The 24,798-nt window shown below is 41.1% G+C and overlaps 1 protein-coding gene across 2 annotated transcripts in view; it reads right to left on the bottom strand.

Annotated features, from left to right (window-relative positions):
• The window catches only part of Nbas (NBAS subunit of NRZ tethering complex), a 284,871-nt gene that overhangs the window by 68,899 nt on the left and 191,174 nt on the right, over positions 1–24,798 (bottom strand). For both annotated transcript variants that reach the window (XM_034514140.2, XM_076942115.1), the window contains exons 42-44: positions 23,314–23,424; positions 14,843–15,093; positions 13,341–13,675 (exon numbers count right to left, since the gene is read on the bottom strand). In XM_034514140.2, coding sequence (XP_034370031.1) covers positions 13,341–13,675; positions 14,843–15,093; positions 23,314–23,424 — 697 coding nt within the window. The remainder of the gene's footprint in view (positions 1–13,340; positions 13,676–14,842; positions 15,094–23,313; positions 23,425–24,798) is intronic.

Raw genomic sequence — 24,798 nt, forward strand, 5'->3', positions numbered from 1 at the left:
GCCAAAGAAGCATTTGTCCTTATTCTTTAAAGGGAAAGGGAGATCCCAAATTTTGTTTGCTGTACTGTACAATAGTTTCAGTGGAGAAGTAATTACAATATGCTAGAATTGTGCCCTCATTTGTAATCAGTTCTAATGAGGATAAAAAAACTAAAAATGAGAGGTAAGCAAACTGTCTTAGGATCTCTTAGACACAGAACACAGGGTTCAGGGTTCTATTGCTCTTATGTGTTGTTACCTGATGCTGAAATCAGCTAAGCCTGACTTCAGAAATATCTATTCCTAGGCACACTGAGTATTATACCTGGGTGGGAAAGATATTGCCAAAGTTTAAAGAACTTTGCTACAAGCTTCCAGGCTAATTTTATTATTAATGGAAGTGTGTGAACCACTATGAAAAGCTCTGGGGACAAACATCTCTGAATGACTCAACTGATTCACCAGTGGCTAATGTGGGAGATGAGACCTGAGGAAAGTCTAGATGGGGTGGGTGGGGCTGAAGGAAGAAGGAAAGCTGGACTTCAAATGGTGTATGCAAAAGAACTGAAGAAAACCTTATGCTAATGCCTGGGAAATGTTTTATAACTTAACCAGTTGCTCATAGAGTCAGCAGCTTCAAATATTTTGTTCAATACCCAGAACAAGAAAGACTGTATATCAAAATTCAATTAGAGAGTCTACATATATTCAGAAACACATGCATATATTCAAAGCAAATAAAACTTTGATGAAGCATACAACCCCTACTAAGATGAGATACAATCTGATAACTCTTGTTCTAATCTCCAGTCTGTGTTCTTTTTTTCAGTGCTTGCTACAATGCCTTAAACTAATTACAAGATCCACCAATGCATTATAATGCATAATTTTAAAATATCTGTAACCTGGCTCTGATGTTAGAATAACTTATATCAGCCAGCAAAACCGGGGCTACAAAGGAGCCAGCAAGTCACCTCAGCTGTCTTTAACTGGCTTGTTTCTTAAAAAGCAATCACTTTCAGCTCTGTTCCAAGTCAAACACCTTGTCTCTTGGTATACTACCACCAAATACTACATGTGGCTTTAGTCACAGAACTGTAGGACATCAGAGCAGGGTCAGAGCTGAGTCTCCATGCTCAGTACAGCAAGTTAGGCACTGCATTTAAATTTTATTCTCTCTCTCTCTCTCTCTCTCTCTCTCTCTCTCTCTCTCTCTCTCTCTCTCTCTCTGTCACACACACACACACACACACACACACACACACACACACACACACACACACACACAATGTACCTATAAGCTTTTGCTGAAGCCACGTGGAACTGACTCAGTGCTATACAACTGGTATATTGGCTCAGGCAATCCAGACTTGAGATAATCAGCACTTGGCAAGCCAGGGAATGGAGGAGATGGTCCAGGATGACAGCCAGCACAGTGGAAGCCTTCTGCTTAGTGTGTGTGTGTGTGTGTGTGTGTGTGTGTGTGTGTGTGTGTGTGTGTGTGTGTGTGTGTGTGTGTGTTGATGCTCTCACTATATCTCTATAGTGACATGAATTAGAAATCAACCTAACTCACTGCTGGGAAATAGCATTTTGGAAGTATCATCAGCAAAACGCCTTTTGATGAAGCTAACATCACAGACAGCAGAAGAAAGATGAGAGGCTCCATGGCAGCACATGCGGCTGAGACAGCCAACCATGCAATCCTTCTCATCTTTGGTCACATAAGCTAGTAACTTCTCTCATCAGCTAGAAGCTAATTTGAACTGGACGTTTATTTACGTGTGTAAACATTCTAAAATTGACATGAATTCACATGGTAGTGCTGAGGCTCCATTACATACAGGGGAGAAATTTATCTCAATAAAGGGATTTTTCCAAGGTTGAACACAGATGAGAATTATGGTCTGCTGCTTCCCACCTTAATTCCCTATTCTGCTATTGAGAACTATGGCATGTCTCACACCTATCCAGTCAGTTCAATTTACCAGACTGTGGGGCTACAATGTTAACTATGAAACTTTCTAGGTATATCAGAGTCCACAGAGATTTCAACTGATTTGCTCTGTCTGTCCTCAGGAAAATGTATAAAACCTGCCATGAAAATGCACTGATCCTTTAGGCTTTTCTTTAAATATGGCATGGAAAACCCCTCAATCAGGTAAACTAGACATAAGTGACTTCATTGTGATTAAGGAGCTTTGCTCAGTGATGCAGCTAACAGGGTTAGCTTGACAGTACCAGTTCTCAAAAGGTAGTTTCTAGAAATATAATACAAAGTCATGACACAGGGCTGTACCAGAGTCACAACCATAGATGCTGAGCCCCTCCCACTTGTCCCATCAAATGCTGTGACAGCCTTTATACTGGGAGTGTCCTGATCTCCAGACTGGTGCCAGTTGTTCCATTCTCCAATCAGCAGAGTGTTATTATTCCAAGTGAGAATCCAGAAGTATCTGCCTTAATGCTCATGTGTAGCTGATCCATCTCCAGGAAACGGCCTCTGCTTCCACCTGCAGTATATCTGTAGCCATCTATCTGTAGTCAACTGAAAGTAGCCTGCTATCTCTTGCTAGATGTGTCTGGAATACACTTGTTGAAGTCTCTTCTGCTGCAGGGCTCATGACAAGCACACTCACAGACAGACTCAGGAGCAATGCCTCTTCTACACCGGCACCCCTCCTGGATGTTGCTCAGCCCCCACTGACTCACGGGTTATCCACTCCTACTTTTCAGATGCCACACTTTCCATCACTTAGCATCTCCATCTATGGAGAGCTGCCCATGAGCAGCAGATAGGTAAGAACAAGGGGCATCCTGAGAGCTGCAGTTGGACAAGGAGCGGAGCAGCGAGAGGCACAGCACTGAACATTTAGTGCTGAATAGTACGTGCTGAAGAATGATGAAGCCTGCCAAGGAAAGGCATGATTTGGGATGGGGTTCTTTCTAACCCCATTGTCCATCACTGCTCCTCCTCATGTTAAATATGCTTTAATATCAGCTGTGCACTATTCTGAGAAGGTTTATTTATTCCTCGGTCCTCTCAAGGATTTACAGTCCTATGAATATAAAGCCTCTAAGCTTCATGAGAAGGAGGGTGCTGCTCCTTCCCAGCTTATTAATGAAGAGAACGCTGGGCTACAGAAACACTACCAGCCTGGCATCGTTCCTGGCCTGCTTTAGGGATAGGAGGCATTGTCATTCATTACTGGATGGTGCACATGATCGCTGACCAAATTACAATTTCTTACTTAATTATCACCTTAGTCAACTCGAAATAATTCTCCAAGCAAAAAGAGAATGAGTTTTCAGCTTGCTAGTGAGATCAGTAATTATGATCACCCCAGATGCAGTTTTGCAGCCAAATAGGCAGACAAAAAGAAGAACACCATGCCAGACTTTGAGGCAGACATGGGCCTGTCACATCTACAAGTTAGCTAACTGCTCTGGACTTCTCTTTCTTGCATCTATTAAGGTGGCATTATTCACAGGGAAGCTCTACAGCATTCTCTCCCTGCTCTTATAGCGCCTGTTCCTGCAGTGGGAAATGGAAGAGACACCTATTTCCACTATTACGGTACAATTTGGATAGTTAGGGCCACTGCTCCTGCTGTTACATTCACAGACTTGGGAAGTCAGTTCCTTTTGGGTGGGGTCCTTTACTAAAAATAGGTTTTTTTTCTCACAAAATAGGTCCCGATTACAGTTCCCCTTTCCTCTGTTCCTCTCAGTCCCTCCCTCTCCACCTCTCCTCTTATTCAGATCTAGCTCCTCTCTCTGTCTCATTAGAAAACAAGCAGGCTTCTGAGGAATAAGAACATAAAATGTAATAAGATGAAAACAAAAACTAACACACTGGAATAGGTCAAGACAAAGATCCCAAGAAAAAGACACACAAAGCAGATTCAGACCCAGAGACCCACACATTCGCACACTCAGGAATCTCATAAAAACACTAAGCTGGAAGCCATAATGTATAGGCAAAGAACCTATATGGTAAAAGAAAGGGAAAAATAACATAAATAAAAATAAAACAATAAAAAAAGCCCTGACATGATATCATGAGGCAAACTGGGAGGTGGGGGAATTTCAAAGGTGCTACCAAGCTTGTTTTCAACACACTGGCCAGCTACTGCATACAGTAGATGCAGTCTACCCTCGCCAACTGTTTCTCCAGTGAGACTCCCTCAGCAAAAACGAATTTTTCATTTGCAAGTAGTGATCAGTTGGAGATCGCTTCTGGGTTAGGGACGGGGCATGTGTCCAGGTCTCCTTGCAGCTCTAGGACCCCAATGAGTGCAGATGCACACAGGCTCTGTGCATGCTATGGAGGCTACTTCCTTCTACATAACAGGTCCCAGTACTCAGAATGAATGTAATACCCATAATTCCCTTTTGAGGAAGGAGGCAGGAGCAGTATAGAACAAACCAGTCACAGGTAAAGCAATACAAATCTCTCCCAATGTGACTACAGGTTGCATGGCACGCAGCAAAAATCCATCATTTTCATTAAGGATGAGTCGTGTGACCTAGGTAGTTGGTTACAGGGGCTTTGTCCTGATGAGTCTGCAACAAGGGACATACAACCAAAATCACTCCTCTTGGGAAGTTTTAACCTGACCAGTTGTGGGCATAGTCAGAGTAAGTTGGTTCACTCCTGCTGGTCATGTCTTGTGAGTACATTAAGACTGCTTTCTTTCATTGACACTCTCAGTGTGAACACATTGTTACCTTCACTAAAAATGTGCCATCAGCAGCACAACTAGGTTGTGGATGATGGAGAACATTAGGTTCCTTATAGCTTTAAGAAGCTGGATTTTGATGGTGGCATGCTCTGGTGGAAGTGTGACTGCTTCAGTCTCTATGGTCCCACTTGTCAGCAGAACAGTTGTGTTGTGTGGATACTACAAAATGGATCTGTAGCGCTACTCACAGCCCTCCCACTGGTCCCTGCAAAAGCTTCACATGCAGCCAGTTCTAGAGGCAGCTCCACCTCAGATTTCTGCTTCTCATTATTATTCTCAAGCAGCCCAGTGAGTCCCCACAACATGCATAGTACTATCAGTGCAAGTCAGATGACTAAAACCTCAGTGCACAAGGGAGAATCTCACTGAGTTTGCAGGCAGACAGCACATGTTTCTATACAGCACATATTCTGGACTACACATCTGGCTTAGGGTCAAGTGTAGGCTTTCCACCATGTAAGATTGTGCAGGACTAACTCCCCTAACGTCTTTCACCCTACATTTCTCAGTCTATTAGAAAGATGTCAGGTCTTCTGTTCAACACATCTGCCTCAAGGGTTTATAAGGCAAGTTACATAATGCACTAGCACATCCAAGACACTCGAAGTTTACCCTCTTCTTCACCTCTACATCACCCTTTCCCTAATTCAGTCCATCATCCATAACTGTGCACCTGGCTCCTGATCCTCTCCACACCACTTCAGATTACTCTGTTTGCCTTTTGAGGCATTTCCAAAATATATGGTCTATTTGGGCCAAACAAACAGGCCTGTAATCCAGGTACTTGTTCTTACTGAGATGGAAGAATCACTATCTCAAAGTTGCCCAGGCTAGAATGAGTTCAAGATCAGTATAGGTTACTTAGCAAAATCATGAATGGAAAAAAAAAGGTGGAAAATGAAATGTCTGGGTATAGAATTCAGAACTAGAGAACCTGTCTAGTAACTGCACAGAAGGCCACTGGTTCAATGCCTAGCACTGAAGGAGGAAATAAATAAATAAAACAAACAAACAAATAAAAGCAAGCAAGCTTTGAGCAATCACTTCCCAGCAACGTAACTGATGACTAGAGATGATATTGCTAGCTTAAAAGACATTTACATGTTTGTAAATGTCAAGTGATCTAGAGTATGTGGAATTCAATCTTTAAACCCAATGTCCATTTCAGTGCTGCCTTGTACTCTGTACTTGTACTGGTTCCGACTGCTGTCTTCTTGTATTCCTAGACTGTGTGTGTCTGTCTGACAGCAATGGACAGCTTTCAAAATTCCTTTCACTTTGCTCCAGGCGATTATAACAGGCTACTAAGAACAAAAAGCAGTAGTAGCAACAAAATTATTAATTAATAATTTAAAAAACAAAACAATAGCATGAGCAAACAGTAGCAAACATCTGTTTTGCTACTTATGTGACTCATACATCTGTCAAATTACAACCTTAATATCAAGAAACTTAGGTAAAAAACCCAATGTAATATATATTCCATAATATAGAAAGGTCTAGATTGAAAGATAAAAATTCTAGCACATTTTAATGAACAGATAATTTTGAAAATATGTATAGAAATAGGCACTTGTCAGGGAGACAACAGAGGTAGAAGACAGCTTTGATAAACGGCAGTTCCCATCTTTATAGCTGCTCAGGCAGACACTGGATTAGTGACCTCAGGACTCACATCCCACATCTAAGCCATTAGCAAATCAAATCTTCACCAGCTCAAGCGAAACTCCTCACCATTTTCTTTGCTACTACCATGATCCACAATGACCTCACCCCACAGTAGTTTCCAATTAGCCAAGGCTTCCCTTTCTTAGGTTTCAGTTACATGTGGTCATCCAGGGTCTGGAAATATTGCATGTAAAGTTCCATAAGAGTTCACAAATAATATAGTACTTATTTATTTAATATTTAAATCTTTCATTACAGAATAGTTCTAATTGTTCTACATTATTAGTTATCATTAATCCATTGATATGCCTAGTTTATATATTAAACTATCAGAGACATACACACACATGAAAAAGATAGCATTGTATAGCGTTCCATAAACTCTGCAGTGACAGGGATCCTCAGTATTCCCTACTGTACTTAGATAATAGAAATTGACTCCTAAGTGGTTTACTTGCTTTTGCTGTCACCTGCTATAACATCTCCCACATAGAGGCCAAGAGATTCTGTTAAAACATCAGCTTGAATCAACACTACAGGGTCTTTTCATTCATTCCAGCTTCTATCCAAGATGATACCACCTCATCCTTCTTTGGCCTCACCTCACGTCCCATTATTCTTCTCTTATCCCACATCAATAAACTGGGCTCTTTTCCCTCAAATAACCCCAGCATGTGTTCAATAAATAATATCCTGCAGTCTTACTTCACTGAAGTCTTTGCTCAAATGGTAGCGCCACAGTGAAGTTTTCTCTGGACTTCTTACTTGACAGTAGTCTTGTTGCCTTGCACTTCTGAATCTCTCCCCAGGTTATTCTTTGCCTGCATCCATTATTATTTCATATATCTGAACATAAACATTTATAGATTTTAGCATAGTTTTTAGATCCCCTAGAGTATCTGTCCTAATTCTAGTGATGTCTATTCTGTTCAATGATATAAACCAAGCATTGAGACTGATCCCTGATATACAGTAGATATAATTTACTAGTTTACAACAAATTATCTAAATTTTGAAGCTTAAAGTCCATATTACATGAGAGCTTGTGTGAGTTATGAATCTGGAAATGGCTCAGATTAACTCCCTACTTGATTGGTATAGAGAAGACCTGACCGCACGCTTACTCACATGGTTGCTGGCATCCCTGCTCTTTAGACATGGGGCCTTTTCTCCACTCTGCTCAAACATGGCAGCAGCACGAGTAAGTTGCCCAGTCGCCATGTAGACTGACTTTGTAAAAGCCCCCCCAGCCCTGTCACTTCCACTCTATTTGTTTGAGGAGCATCAGCAAGTTCAACCCATTTTCTAGAAGTAAAAATTGCACAGTGGCTTGAATTCCAGTAAACAATGACCAGAGAGATGTTTTGGAAGCTCCCATTCAACAATGCACTGTTGAGCGCTAAGGACAGAGCTAAGAGGTCTCAGGACCTTGCCTACCACACACAAAGCCTGGGGTTTAAACCAGAGTATAGCTAAATAATTTGTTCAATGAATGAACAAATTGAGCAATAATACATACTTGAAAAAAGGACAGGCTAAGACAAATAGAAAACGAGACTGACATGTCCAGGAATCTGCAGATTACAATAATGATGAAGGTGATTTTACTTTCAGCAAATGAAAAAGGGTAGGCCAGATAAAATCAACTTTTGCAGTATAGCCGGGCGGTGGTGGCGCACGCCTTTAATCCCAGCACTTGGGAGGCAGAGGCAGGCGGATTTCTGAGTTCGAGGCTAGCCTGGTCTACCGAGTGAGTTCCAGGACAGCCAGGGCTACACAGAGAAACCCTGTCTCGAAAAACCAAAAAAAAAAAAAAAAAAACAACAACAACAAAAAAACTTTTGTAGTATAGAGAATACCAAGTGAATATCCTAGGAGGGTGCCCCACTCTAAAGGGTCTTAGCAAGTATGGCTTCTTCCTTGGGGCTGTTTGCATTTAATTTTAATTTTGGACCAGAAAGATAGCTAAGTGAATGAGGGTATTTGCCACCAAGTCTGATTTCTATATTTAATCCTGGAACCCAGAGAATGGAGAAAGAACCAACCAAGAACAACCAAGTTGTCATCTGACCTACACATATGCAACATGGCATGTATGTGTGTACACACCCACACGTACATACACACACACACAAGATGTATGCACACATGCACATATACATGTGTACACAAAGTTAGCTCTCTTATCTAATATCAGACCCTGACTATCAGAGAATACTCAGCTGTCTTGTACAGTAACGACTATCTATTTCTATGGTGTTAACAGTTATTCTACCATTAATTGTGCCTTTTTGTTGGCAGTTGTATATGGTCCAGGGCCACACTTAGGCTTCAGAGCACATGCTTCTAACATGCTCATATGGTTACAGATCATTTGAAAGTAATTTGTCTAAATGGACTTATAGTCCATTACAAACTTAGTTAAAAAGTGAATGCAAATTCCCATTAATATCTTACACGGGTCACCTGTTGGGATGATAATATAGAGGACAACTTCACTTATGTTACACTTGAAACATCTGTCACATGATGGATCTACTCTATACTCCTAACTAGGACTTGACTCTCTGGAGTCTGAGAATAGGAAGGAGGTATGCCTTCCCACCAGCATGAGTGAGCGGCAAGCCAGCCTGTGTGTCTGGCAGGGTTGGGTGAAGACCTAATTCAGGATAAAGAAGGTGGACACGAGAAGTAAGCCACATTCTCCTCTTCAGTTTTACCAATAACAATACTGAAATCTTGACTAAATTATTTTCATGCATTTATTCTTCTGCTCTCATGTAGTGCACATAAACACATGTAAACACATGCATAAGAACAATAACCTGTGTTTCATGGAAACATCAAAACTGTGACAGTTACACTTGTTAAAGATGATGGCTTTCAGTAAAGTCCATAAACTATCAGGAGTCCCAAGATTACTTCAAGTGTGGTTTGTAGACTCTAAGGAATCCTAAAATTATTTCACAAGAGCTTTAAAAATAAATATCATTTCTATAATGACAAAAAGGTACTGTTTACCCATTTCTGGTGCATTGACACTTGTATTTTAAATGGAAATGCAATCACAGGTGAAGCTGTGAGGACTTAACACAAAGTGAACTACAGCACAAGCCCTACATCTACTCTGACATTCCTCCTAAGAATGTTCTGGATGACAGAACGGAAACAATTAACTTTGTTGAGTGGCAATCGCTGTGTGCATGCCAATATTCCATGTGAAGAAGTGAGCTGTGCACACTCTCCTGCACACACAGTGTGATCAGGACAGTGAAGCTGTGCAATTATGTGAACTGTGAGTGGAGAGAGCCTGAGCTTTCTTGGTAAAACTATTGCTTGAAAGAGCAACTGACAAACTACAGATCTATTCAGACCTTAGCATCTGGTTGATATTTTCTTTAAACTGAAAAAGCATGCCACTTCAAGGAAAATGTACATAATATTTGTTTTCAATGATAAAGTTTAATTTTTTTTAACAAAGAAAACCTGTGTCTTCCACTCTTAGCCTAACAGCATCTGGAAAAAAATAATCAAGATTTCTTTCATGAAACGCTGGTGCTCACACTAGTACATGTAATTTTCTGACATTAAACACTGCAATGTCTCGACATTTGAATGAACTGTATATCCACTGTACCACTCTTTCTAAATGCCTAATGTAATTAAATGGTTTTTTTTAGCATCCTCATTGAAGCTAATATTTAGAACTTTTCATGCTCAAATGTACTATCAAAATACTTTCCAAAATTGTGGCTACAGCAACATCCTCTTCCCACCCTCCCATCTGTGTAAGGCTGACTTTTCTTTATGTACCACAGCAGAGCAACAGTCTCAATGCAGAGGCTGAGGAGACCTAGCTGCCTGGAACAGCCTTCCACAGCCTGCCCAGTCTGTGAGACACTGAGCTCCACAAGGCAGACTGTGAGCAGCTGTGGCCCAGGCTGGGGTGTTTATGTTGATGCAGCCACATATGAGTTGTCTGTGCTCTTGGAAGTAACTCTGTCACTCATGCTACTGTAAATGACCCTTCACTCCCACTCTTTTAACTGCCCACTCACCTATAGTTCTGTAAGGACTCCTAATAAACTCAGATTACCAAGTTAGGCTTTTAAGATAACTTTAACTGCTATTGATGGCTTGGTTTCCTATCTGGGGTGAGTTTGCTCACGTTTCCCTGGGAACAATGTTACCTACACTCGCTTGCTGTATTTAATTGATAAAATCAACAGTAGGAGCCACTCTGGCTACCTCAGCAATGTAGGATGCAGCAGATACACATTTCTATCCCTTTCCCCTTCAGCATAGCTATCACCTAATGTCAGCAAAGATTAGCTGCTCAATATGATAATGCTATTTGGTGAACATTTTCCCCAGAACATCTAAGAATTCTGCTAATGTAAATGTTAATTAAACAACTGTCAGAACAAGTACAGAAAACCATCACTGGCATGTTCACTGTGGATTCAGCATATGATGCAGACTTCAGGAAATTCCTGTTTGAATTTTAGTATCTAAACAATTGCTGACTGTTTTCCTAGGCACTCTAGAAAAAGCTTACGCATTCTTTCTAAAAATTTGGTTCTGAATTAAACGTGGGCACACTCCTGAGAACTGCACACTGTGTATGAATAACACATCCTCACTTTACATTTTCAGCATCATGTACAAGCTGTGGGAACATCTGGTGTTTTGAAAACTTGAACAAATCCAGTTGTATTCCCTCTTCCAAATGTGTCCTCTAACATGTGGGGCTTGTATCTCATAATTCATCCCGTCCCCTCTCTCAGTACTGAATGGTTTCAAATATGCATTTTTGTCTAAATGTAATACATTTCTGCTTTAATCTAACCAGAAAGTGAAAAGCTAAACAATAAAATGGAGGAACAATTTAAAGTTTTAAAACAGAGCTTTAAAGATAATTATTTTACTTTTATAATTCTCCTGGTGCACTAGAAAACTCACTCTTGAGAATATTCTACAATAAAGAAAGGCTGTGCCTGGTCTACACCACCTGAACTAAAGAACAACCCAGTAACTGACTGAATCTTCACTACACACACAAACAACTTTCAGATGGTTCACAGAAACCTTGAAAGCTTAGGACTAAGATTGGTTTAGATGATGAACATATGATATAATTTAAAATTCTGACGCTTAAGATATCCCAGAAGCTAAAACTCCAAGTGAGGTCTAGATGCAACTCAAGCTCCCACATGAACAGATTACAGCTGAAGACGGTCCAGCACTACCTGCCTGGTCTGACCTCCACAAGCATGCTCCCACTTACACACCACAGGGAATGCACAGATATTTAAAGTAGCCTACAGCTTGAGGATGGGCCAGGATAGTGTTGAAAGGAGGGTCCTTCTTTCTTCTTGCTCAGTCTTTGCCTACTCCTTCAGCAGTGCTCAGTTCCAACTCATGAGTCTCTCTCTCTCTCTCTCTCTCTCTCTCTCTCTCTCTCTCTCTCTCTCTCTCTCTCTCTCTCTTTTCTTTAGACTCCTGGGTGGATTGGTCCCTTCCCACACATTACACTTGCCACCTACCTCATTTGAACTCAATCCTACTGTGGCCATGACCCATCACAGGCTGCTTAGTGCTGCTCTGTGCAGGCACTCTGGTTCCAGTGCTCCTTGAGTTTTGGACTGGGTCCACTGATATATCCCTATGAATTCCTACAGGTAGTAAAGTACAGGAAAGGACACATGTGGCTTCCTTCAGCTCAAACTGTGGCTCCTCATTACCAGCTCCACGTTGCTTCTGGTAACAATAATAGCTTCCTCAAAGATTCTTCATCCTTAGCCTCCTCTGGAAGAGGCAATGTCTAATGGATTCTCACAGCTGAAAAGTGACATGCCAAATTCATATGAGCCCAACCATAGGCTGTTCTTAAGAACATCTTGCTAGCTTTCTTTAAAATCATCCTATTTCCTTCCTTAAAATAATGATAATCTCCATTTTAAAACACTGGGTGTAAACTTTATAATCAAGTTATCATTCAAATTAGCTGGATTATATTAACCAAAAATGAAAAGGTTCTTGGTTACCCACAACTTAGAGTCTAGTGCATAACTAAAATCTAGAATTTACCTGTGCCAAACTCCAAATGAATACTTTGCAAGACTTTGCAACTATCCTGTAATAGCAGCATAATAATTATAACAAATGATTTGGGATAAGGTACTGCATGCACTTGCTGTCTTGGAGGAAGAAAAAGGCAGCAGCAGCTGTGGCAGAGGAGGAAAACAGTAATCGCATAGGCAGAGGCTGAGAGCTATTCTAAGGGACACAATGCCCTGGGCCCAAGTACTGAGCATACAACATTGGCCTAGCAGGATTATCTGGGTCAGGGGACAAAAAGGAGAGAGGGCCCTATCACATACTTTGACTTCAGGTGCCTATTGTTGAGGTGTGGAGAGAAGGTCTTAGAATGAGGTCAAAGGGCTCTGATTTAAACACAGATCACTGGGAACTACGGCATGCAATCCCAGAAACATCCTACCGCCATAATCTACTCTGTGTCACATTCATGTAAAAAATCCTAAGGGCTCCACCAGAGTCCAGGAAGGTGTCAGGCTGGGTTCTGAGTAAAATTATATCAAGGATGGACAATGGTCTCCCTTACTTTTCACAATTTAAAATAAACGATGATGCGTTTACTAAGGCACACCAATGGGATCTATAACAGGTTAAAATATATACATATAAATTAGACTGGGTATCTTTAGTTTTTATTATTTCTTTATATGTAGCAGGAGAAAGTGATTTCTCAATTTAGTTTGGCAAAAAAGAAAGCCAAGTTTTCCCACAAAAGCCTAAACCTTTAGATAAACTTAGAATTATTTTTTAATTCAAGAAAGACAATAAAAACAAATATTTGAAATGCCAGCACAATTTTCATTTTTTTTTTCAAAGTACTCTCATCTAACTTGAACGACTTTTAGTTACCTTGGCCACAGCTTTTGGAGAAAATGTAATTGCATCCATAACAGTGATGAGGTCATCTGGACAGAGTCGATCAAAGTACTTCAGGCAGACATCATAGGCATGAAGCCACTCTGCAGAAGACTCCGGAGCCTGCTTGATGAGGTGGGGATCTCCAGTCCAGAACAATTTCTGCAACCAGACAGTGTACAGAGAGCTGGGGGAAAGCATCTGCCCATCCTTCTCAGGGATTCTGGGAGCAAGTTTGGAAATAGATAAGATATTCTGACTCGTGAGCACAGGCTCCAGTGCTTCCAGCGCATCCTCACTTTTATCGGTCAGCTTCTTATAATTAAGACCTATTGCAGGGAAGAGAAAGGAAGTGGCTGACTGTAATGGGAACACACAGGCACCTCACACCCCCACAACCCTTGTGAGTGGCTGGATGAAAAGACAGTAGTTTACACTGAGAGCTTTAGGCTTTCATGAAAGACCAGAAACTGAGGTCTAGCCCAGACAGGACCTGAGCTGTGCAATCCCACATCATTCAACTCATGAAGCTCTCAGTGTCCTTTTCCATATCCTCAACGAGTCACTGTCTCCTTGCCTCTGCAGCGCATGCCCCATAGCACCTACACTGTCTTCTATCAGTAAAGTCGCCAAATTGCTCATTTGTCACCAGCTACTTAAAGGTAGCTATCAGAACATCTCATGACCTAAAGGGCACTCTTACAGTTGCCATAAAAAGATGAACATAGACTGAAGTGCCACATTAAGTCTGAGGCATCACAAAGAGACTTAAGGATTATTAGCACATTTAATTCCCTAGTTATAAACACAAGAAGACCACTTTAAACATTCCAAAAATTTGTCAAGATGTAAAGGTTCTTCTTTTACACGTTCCATGAATATTATACGTATTTACGATCATATATAAATGTAAAATGTATATTTAAGATTTTATTTCTTTTATGTGTACGAATGAGTACTTGCATCTGTATCTGTGCACTACACGTGTAGGAGGTCAGAAGAGGGTGCCACATCTCCTGGAACTAGAGTTCCAAGGAATTGTGAGCTGCCATATTAGGGAGCTAGGAACCAACCTAGGACATCAGCAAGAGCAGCAAGTGCTCTTAACTGCTGAGCTGCCCCTCGAGCCCCACAAGCCCCATAACTATTTTAAATAAATGGTTCTACTGAAGGGAAAGTTTGCCAAACCACCTAAGAATAGTGGCCCACTCATATCACATTGTTAAATTCAGAAGATGATGAAGGAGGGCTGTCTGCAGCATATCTACCTGAAGTCATCAGTGGGGATTTTCAGAAGATTTCTGTTTTTTCCTAATGCTGAATTCTCCCACTGCAGGTAAAGGAGCTGGAAGATACTAACTAAAGTCACCTTCAGAAATCTGTGGTCTTAATATGTCAATGACAATATATGAACACAGCTGGCTGTGTGTAGAAAACTAATCCCTAGATTTCATTTAGAAGAAAGGTTGGCCAGCAAGAACATGGAGTCCTCCTACCTGATGCAACGACTTTAAATTTCTTCAGTAGGCGGATGTGGACTTCCGGTTTAATAGCAGTTGTTTCAAAGTCGGCACAGCCACAGCTTTCCAGAAGAGTGAAATAATACAGCAGCCTTTCATGATCAAGCCCCTGGATGGTGGGGTAGATATACTTGACCATGTGCTTATGAAAGGACTCAGGATCTGTCTTCAAGGTGTCAAAGAGATGAAGGGTTTGAGCTCGCTTTTCAATTTCTCCTGTGGACAAACTGAAATCAAGAACCAAATAATCTATATTACAATAGTGTTTTTTAAATAAACATTATCTTTAAGCCCTGGCAGAAAGCTTATTTATACTATTATGTATGTGTGTATGTGATGTGGAGGGTCCCACATAATAAGCATGACACCATGAGCAGGTGGAGGTCAGGAGACAGCTTTGGGGAGTCAGCCCTTTCCTTCAGCATGGGTCCTGGGATACAATTCAGGCCACCAGGGTTGTGAAGAGTGCTTGTTCCCACTGAGCTATCTTGCCAGTCAAAAGAGGACACGTCTAATGAGTATTTCCTAAGTAGCCACAAGACTTATGCAGTGGATATAAAGAGAAACAAACACAGGATGCCCTCCTATTATGTGGCTTTCACATGTCACCAGAGGCAGAACCACAGCAGGCCTAAGAAAGGCATTCCTGTAGTTCCAGAACCACCGTTTCTTGACAGGTAGGCCATAAAACCTCAGGCATTTATTCTAAATCATTTGTGATATTCACATACATGTGTGGGAACACACACAAAATATACAAGTAAATAAAAATGCAAATTTAAAAGAAAGAAAGAAATCAAAGGAGAAGAATAAAAGCCCACCATCTAGGCATAGCTTACATTTGAGAGCGCTGAATTAATACTCAGTAAACATCAACTTTATGCCAGATTTAAGTAGGATTAATACAGGAAGGAAATATTATTTCAATATTTCTATAGGGCTGGTTATTGAATAAAAGATACATTTTAATACTTAATCTCATACTAATTTAAGTATCCTTTTATATTAACTAAAATTTTAATATAAACTTTAAAGGAAGTTATTTAAGGCTAATATGCCGAGATTAAAAAAAGTTCATGGTATTTTATCTGCACGATTGGCTTCTCTGAATTTTATTTAACTGGAGAGAGAAGGCAGCTTTATTTGATCTTTTGATATTTTGTTTTTCCCTACATAGAAGCCTCAGATCTTATACAATCCCAGGGCCATAGTCAGGGCAAGACACCATTCTCCAATAGTGAGGTCCTTTAGGCAGCCCACTATACTAACAGAAATACTGTTTCCAGAACTCCCAAAAATACTTGGGGGAAACTGTGAATAGTCACATAGAAAAGTGAAAGCAAACTTTTCATGTTTCTTCATAATGTGAAAAGTGAGTCAGATCCCACCTTCCACCAGTCAGAATGGCTAAGATCAAAAACTCACGTGACAGACAGCACATGCTAGCAAGGCTATGGAGAAAGAGGAACACTCCTTCATTGCTGATGGGATTGCAAACTGGTACAACCACTCTGGAAATCAATCTGACAGTTTCTCAAAAAGTTGGAAATAGTTCTACCTGAAGGCCTAGCTATATTGCTCCTGGGCATATACCCAACAGATGCTCCACCATCCCACAAGGTCACGAGCTTTACCATGTTCACAGCAGCCTTATTAGTACTAGGCAGAGACTGGAAGCAACCCAGATATCCCTTAACTGAAGAATGGATTCAGAAAATGTGGTTCATTTACACAATGGAATACTATTCAACTATTAAAAACAAGGACATCATAAATTTTGCACGCAAATTGGTGGAACTAGAAAGTATCATCCTGAGTGAAGTAACCAGACCAAAAAGGACATGCATGGCCTGTACTTACTGATAAGTGGATATTAGCCATAAAATACAGAATATCCATGATATACAGACCCAAAGAAGTTAAACAAAAAGGAAGGCCCAAGTGAGAATGCTTTAGTCTCACTTAGAAGGGGGAGCAAAATAGTCATAGGACAGAGAGGGAGGCAGGGACCTGGGTGAAAGAGGGGAGAGGGAAGGGATTGTGGGGCATAATCGGGCATTAGGAGAGACAGGAGAGAGGCCCACGGGGCCAAGAAAATGTATGGAAATATGTAGCTGGCAGGGATCGAGGGGAGGGGGGACCTCTAGGAAGTCTGAGAGACCCAGGACTCAGTGCCGGTGACCTTAGCCAAAATGCCAACATGTGGGGGTATGGAACTTAAAGAGATCACCTCTTATAGCCAGGCAGGACCTCCAATAGAGGGATGGGGACACAAACCCACCTACAAAACTTTTGACCCAAAATTGCTCCTGCCTAAAAGAAATGCAGGAACAAAACCGGAGCAGAGACTGAAGGAATTGCTAACTAGTAAATGGTTCAACTTGTGATTCATCCCATCCCATGGGCAGGCACCAATCCCTAATACTATTACTGATGCTATGATGTGCTTATAGACAGGAGCCTAGCATGGCTTATTAGAGGCTTTATCAGCAGCTGACTGAAACAGATGTAGATACTTACAGCCAACCATTGGACTGAGTTTGGAAACCCATAGTTAGGGGAAGGACTGAAAGAGCTGATGAGGATAGCAACCCCATGGAAGTCCAACAATGTCAACCCACCTGGACCACTTAGAGCTCCCAGAGACTGAGCCACCAACAGAAGAGCATAGAAAGGTTGGTCCAAGGCCCATGTTATATATGTAGTAGTGACCTGCCTTGTCTGGCCTCAGTGGGAGAGGATAAGCCTAATCCAGTAGAGACTTGATGCCCCAAGGATGAGTAGATAACTGAGGGGGGCACCCTCTCAGAGGCAAAGGTGAGGGGGGATAGAAGAAACAACTTTGCAAGGGGGACAGGATGAGATCAACATTTGGTGTAAATAAATAAAATAATTAACTTTAAAATGGGAGTGAGGTCTGAGAATGATGCAGTGAGGAAGAAAATAGTAAACTGTGTGACCTCACTAAGATGATCTGCACTGACAGCTGTGCAGGTTGCAAGGCTACAGAGGACAGGCAGGAAGAACTTGGTACTCTTTATGTTGGTTCCTATGCTAGTAACTTAGAGCTGGGCAATTATCAAGATGTGGATGAGAAATAGCTACCGTGACCTGTCTAGCTTCAGACTGTGTTTGCCCACTATCTCAGAGAGCAACTGTGCTCTCAAGAAGGGCAGCACCCACAGTAACAGCTGTCTCACAAACAGCATCCATCTTTAACAGTTCTTCCTCCTGGCAGCGATATCCTAAGAGTCCTGTTACATCGAACCCCTAAAGCCACAGTAAACAGTGTTCAGGGTAAAGCCATCCACAAAATGGACAATGGCTCCATAACAGCTTACTTAGCTTCTGTTTGACTTCGTTCTGAATCCAGTCCTTCTCAACATGACTTCTCACCCACTCAAATTCTGTACTGACAATTCAGTTTGTCTCCTGTACAATTTCAGCTAATTATCTTGTCAAGATGGATCCTGAAATACCTTTACTGACACATGATAAAGACCCAAGCACCGCTCTCCAGTAAATTACAATGTGCTAAGATCTTTGTAGATGCCAGTAATCAATAGCCTATTTTAATAGCTTTCATTGAAATAAACTTATCTTCTTTGGAACAAGAAATTAAATCTTTGCTTAGAAAACAATTCTAAAGAATCTCACTCAAGGAAGCCAAAAAAAAAAAAAAAATACTGTGAAACCTTTGTAGACTTTTCTCATCTAACTAATAATTACCTTGAAAATGGTTTCAGTGCTTCTTTCCTGGACTGACATGTAGCTGTGAAGCAGCTCATATTCCATGTGTTGCTATTTAACTTTCAAGGGCTAACTACTGGAAGCCATTGGTTGTATTTAATGTTCAAGGAATAAATTATTATAACTAATCCTATGATTAAGGTGTTCTATAATGCCTTCAAGCTGTCAATAACTTGAAAATGATTCAAAACAGCATGTACTAAAGGGACTCTTATTTGTATAAGAAAACAAATTTATTTAAACACATTTTTCTTTATTCAGTCTGAGACTGAGTGATAATACAATCCCATTAGCTGACTAAAAGGATACAAACAAGAGAAGAGGATGGAGGAATAAGAATGGTGGAGACAAAGAAGGCTGTTGGAGAAGCTGGAGGGAACACACAGAGGGGAAAGGGAGAGGGCGCATGACTTATAGGCAACCCAGCAGCACTTTGGCTCTGCCAACTACTCTCTAAAGATAGGCTTGTTCCTATTTCCTGAAAGAAGCCACTAGGCTAACTGGAAAGAGGTTGGAGCTGGTCCCAAGTTAGATCTTGTAGAGGTAAACTAATGTGTTCATCAGAGAATTGTGTTGGGCACAGTTGAGACACAGTGACTATGCATTTTCCACAGAGACTAAGCTCCAAAGCATGAAGAGTCACAAATCCCAATGAGTGACTCCAATGGATGAGTGGCTTCAGCACTGGCAACTGTAAAATGACATATAAACCCTCAGAATGACAGCCACACCTGAGAAGAGGGTCAAATTAAGTTATTTAGCACAAGAATGCCTCAGGGAAGACAAGGCTAAGTTGACTAATTTTTGTACATTACCTAGGTAGACACTTGATGAAAGAATTGATGGTATCCTGAAAGTCTATTTTTTGTAGCAATAATACTCAGTGGGGTTCCTTCATCAGGTATTTTAGTATGTAAATGCAGTGTCAGTCTTGAAGCCCATACATAGGTTTTATCTCCTTCCCAAGGACAATCCTGTCTCTTAAATTTTTGACTGTGAAAGGTCAATTTTGTCAGGTTCATTCAACTATGTACTATTTGCATCTTTAACAGTACTGCCAAAAATACCATAGCCCAGGTACAGTATCAGGCATCATCTATTAAACAGTCATCATGTACTGTGTCATCATTACCCTCATGACAATAGCTGATAACCATACTGACTGGAAGAGTAATCAGACAGATGTACTCAGTGGTCATAAGATGGACTTGGTAAATGTAGAGTAAAAACCAACAGAAATGGGCACGTATAAAAACACTCTTTATAAGACAGATACACAGTATAAATTTCTAATTTCATGGCATTTAAAAATTGCATGAGTAATTTTCCGGGGGGGGGGGGGGGATGTAGGAATGGTCACGATAGTAAACAGCCTGCTTGGGCCTCACAGTTTTGTCTCTAAGTCTCACAACCCTGCAGGTTGTAGGGATGCCACAGCAGAACTCAGGGGCTGGGAGAACCAAAGTCTGCTGGGGGTGGGGGTTGTGAGTCTATGTACTTGTAACAGGGAAAATGGCAAAATCGATGTTTTCTTTAAAACTAATAAGAGGGGAAAAAAAGGAAAGAAGAGAGATGTAAGGAGGAAGGAGACTGAAGTGTGGATGCTTAGGCAGGTCAGCCAACAGAAGCAAGTGGCACACATTAGGGAGTGTGCGGGCACCTTATAGAGCAGGTTAGCCTCTTACCACCTAATCACCTATGTTGTATTATTCTTTGCTTGTAATTGTCAAGAACAAGGTCCAGAGAGGAGGATCATCTAATTCAAAAACACACAGATATTATTATATGCACAGAATTGGTCCAGCCATCTGGACTTGAGGGACGACATCTGCTGCCTAACACTGCCCTACTTGCACCTGTCTATCAAGGTGGTGCTGCAGGTCAAAATCAGCCAGACGAAGAAAAAGGACCAGGGAAGAAATGAACTTCATGGGTTGGCCAGCGATACTAGTTTAAGGAATACTAAGACAATAAATACCCCGAAGCAAAGAAGAGCAGCTTTGTTATTCTAGTGGTTAACTTCCCAATGCACTGGCGTCAATAATAAAATGTTGGGCAACCTTGACAGTATTTACAAGGCTTATTTCTAGTAACCAGTTAGTGTGTTTGATTAAGTAGTCAGGCAAAGTGCTGCCTTCTAAGCAAGAAACAAAGTCCCAAACAGCACTTGGTAAATCAATATTAAGTGCCTTACCACTCACAAGTAAGGATGCCAGGAGGTAACGATTCTTGCTTTGTAATTGCTATGCATTTGCATAATCACACTGCTCTCAGGTATAATGATATACCAGGAACAGCCTTGCATGTTCCTCAATTGCCTGATAATCTGTAATATATTCAGAGACCCAAGACTCATCCTGTTTGCACAGACAACATCCCTTATGTATCATTCAATAAAATAAAACACATATACTAAAAATGCTATGGTATATTTTTAAACACCAGACAAATCACAAAAAATATTTACTTGGGCATATTACTGTGACTGAGAATGGGCAAATTCAGGACATTATTTACTATCCATAACATCATCATGGAACAATTTGATAAAAGCTCAAAAGAAGATGTTAACATTTCAGTGATGAAGAAAAACACAATAAGTTGTAAGGATATTTGGGCCCCTTAAACAAGATTTGATCCCTCAGCTCTCTCTCTCTACTTCCTGGAACACTAAAGACATAGCTTCCTGATGAAAAGAGTATGTTTTCATGCCTCGTTCCTCCTCCTATTGTACCTTTTGCTAGACACTTATTATCTACCAAGACACGTGGAAGACCCTCACTATCTGTCGGTCTTAGTTAAAGTTCCTACTGTTGTTATGAAACACTATGACCAAAGGCAACTTGGGGAGGAAAAAGATTGTTTCCCTCACAGTTCCACATAACAGTTCATTATCAAATGCAATGAGGGCAGAAACTCAAGAAGAGCTGGCATCTGGAGGCAGGAGGATGCAGAGGCCATGGAGGAGTGCTGCTTACTAGCCTGCTTCTTGTGGTTTTCTCAGCCTGCTTTCTTATAAAATACAGGACCACCAGCCCAGGGGTAGCGCCACAGAAAATGCCCTACAGCCAGATCCTATGAAAATGGAGGCATTTTCTGAGTTGCAGTTCCTCCTTTCAGATAATTCCAGCTTGTGTCAAGCTCCGACAGCTACCTCTCCGTGTCTTCTTCAGCTTCAAGTCACTTCTCTATCCTGATAGACCTTAAGCAAGTTCCCTGATTCACTCAGGGGTGCTGCCCTGCAACAGGTGGGCCCACAGAGCTTCCCCTTACTGCTCCTGTGTCTATATCATCCTTACTAACAAATGTGCTAAATACACACATAAGCTATTTGGTTTACAAGTGTTTCCACAACTTAGTCTTGCGTCTTCTGTACTTCCAAAATCTTCCCCAAGCTGGGGTCAGCTGTCTTCCACGCTATTCCTCTAATGGCTCCTTACTGTGCTGGGTCCCATACTAACTTTCTTCCACATACTACCTGAAGAGTGCTTATTAAAGTCAAAGTTCGGTCATTTCCTTTTCACCTTTTATTTCACATTCAAATGCTTAACTAGGCTCTGGGTCTTAGGGAGTTGCCAATGGCCCTCTCTAGAGCCTGAAAAACACTGCATTTAGGACAGCATTTACCATCTATAATAGCATCATCACAGTATAATTTGATAAATGCTTAAAATATAGATGTTAACATTTCGGCGATTAATAAAAGTTTAAGATAGTGTATCATAAGCACAGCATGGTCTAGTTCCTACTCCATATCCACATGCAATCCCCACTTCTGGCCTCATTCACACTGCTTCTTTGCCAGCCCCTCAGACTCACCATGCTCCTAGTCAAAGGACCTCTATGCTTGCTAAATCATCTGCCACAAAATGGCTCCCTTCCCTTTCCAGCACAGTTGAATCTAACTTAATATTGAGATCTCAACTTGTAAAAGTCCACGTTGAATTGCCCTAATGAAGAAGAAGGCATCATAATATAAAGTTTACTCAGATCACAGACCTAGAAGCTAAGACATTCTTCCTGGTTGAGTTTCTAAGTCTGCACAGTATTGCAGGGTGAAGAAAAAGCAGCACACACTGTCTTTACTGTCTTGTCTCTAATACAGTCTCCATGACAAATGGAGAAGCTCTATTCTGACTATCCAATCCCAATCAACTCCCCTATGCTGATCTAAACATCATAGCCGGGTTGAATTACTACCCCTTTATTGTCTTCTAGTGGGATTAAATCTCAATAAGTAAACACTAGGGAGCTACTCAAACCACACCCAAAGCATAGCACAGCTCAAAGGGTAGGCTGCTGGGAAAGCCTTCTCTAGCCATTCTACCTTCCTTATTGGGCTTTCATACATACAGTGTAAAAGTTTTATTTTCATACTCCCTATGCCATTATTCAATTGTCATCTGATGCCTACTGCAGACTGAAAGTTTCACGGTACCAAGAAACCCACCCATATTCTCCACTAAAACACCACTGCCAACAGATTCTCAATAAACATATGAATGTATTGTAAAGTGTCTAACTCAGAGCTCTGATGAAAAATAAAACTTACGGGCTATTGGAAAAGGAAAGCCTGTGCCAAGATAGCCTGAGCTATAGCTAAGAGGAACAATGGCATTGCATGGTTTTAAGACTGTTCTAAACTAGAGCCTGAAGAGACAAGCATGGACATTAATATGCATGTCAAGTGTACTTACCCACTATCACTGAACAGGAACTCCAAATGGGTCATGAAGACTTCCCACTGTGAGATACTGTACCGCTGTGCCAGGGAAAGAGCGATGTTATAGACATTTTCCTCAAGGGTTCTTCAGGAGTGGTCACCAAGCACAGAGAAAGGAAAAAAAAAAAAAAAAAAGAAAGAAAAGAAAGAAACAAATGACATGAATCAGCAAAGAAACTTCTCTTCTGGACACAGAGCTCTGTCAGGGATGGCAGCACAATCCTCCCTAGGTCAGCTCTTGAGAGACACTGGAAGGACTGCCCAGCTCCCATTCACAGTGCTGCAAGAGAGCTTACAGGGACTTGTCTGCCAGTGGCCTCCCTGTCAAGGTTAATTCTGACCCTACAAGTCATCTGGCCATGTGAAGAAACATTCTAATTGTCACAAATAGGCTGGGAAGCCAGGTATGATACTGAATATCCCTCAAAGCATAGGCTGGCCATCTCCAAGAGAGAATTACCCAGTCAAATAGCAATACTTCTGAAGAAAGAAAATAATAAGAATTCTGATTTAGATTCTATAGCCCCCAGGTGATAATTTGAAAAGTATGGAAGTAAACCATAAAAAAATGTTGTTTCTGAATTATTAGGTATTGCGTTGTTTCAGTCATAAAAATAGGAAAGATGTTTCTGGAACACACAGTCTAATAGGAAATGAGACATAAAATAGTAATTAAATACAGCAGGGGTAGTTTCAATTCCAAAATATTGTAAGAATTGGGATTAAGAGTAATCAATCTGAACTGAGAGATGAAGAACAAATGAAAATCAACTAAGCCCAAATGTCAGCAGGCCAGTCTGACCAACTTCAGATAAATGGAACAAGCTGATCATCAGGAAAAGCACATGGTCCTCAAAGCCTGTAGCTTTCTTTGGAGCCAACAAAGATCTGGAGGGAGGTTTAGGATAGGAAATTACATCACGGGATGTGTGTATGGGGAGGGGTCATAAACAATCCCAGGAAAATAGTTCAGAGAAGTAACATTGAGGTTACTGCAGGAATCCTACTTTCTTTCCAAAGGCAGGGAAGTAGAAAATGGAATTATCCTTAGCTAGAAGGGCCTTGGTGGAACCACAGCAGCAGCAATGAAATCTGTTACTGTGAGGATGGCCAGGGTCATATCTCTAGATAAATAAGCCACAGCGTTTATGTGTTTCTTTAGCCAGGGGTTTGCAAGAGCTTTCTGAACAGGGCCCATGGTAAGTCCTTTGGCTTTGCTGCTGTCTGGTGTCTGTGCCCATCTTCTTTTGCATTCTTTTAGGATTTGTGTTTGTTTTTTCTATAAACCTTTAAAAGTATGAGGCGATTCTAGGAAGTGAAGAAGTGCAGAGAAAATAAAGTGCTGCAAAAGTGTTAACCCCTGCAGTATGTTACTGCCAGTGGACATGTCTTCTAATTAAGTGTGGACCCTGTGTGATTAAATGAGAGACTGCTAGGGAACATCACCAATGAACCCTCT

This window comes from Arvicanthis niloticus, chromosome 11 (genome assembly GCF_011762505.2).
Source record: "Arvicanthis niloticus isolate mArvNil1 chromosome 11, mArvNil1.pat.X, whole genome shotgun sequence".
Classification (NCBI taxonomy): domain Eukaryota; kingdom Metazoa; phylum Chordata; class Mammalia; order Rodentia; family Muridae; genus Arvicanthis; species Arvicanthis niloticus.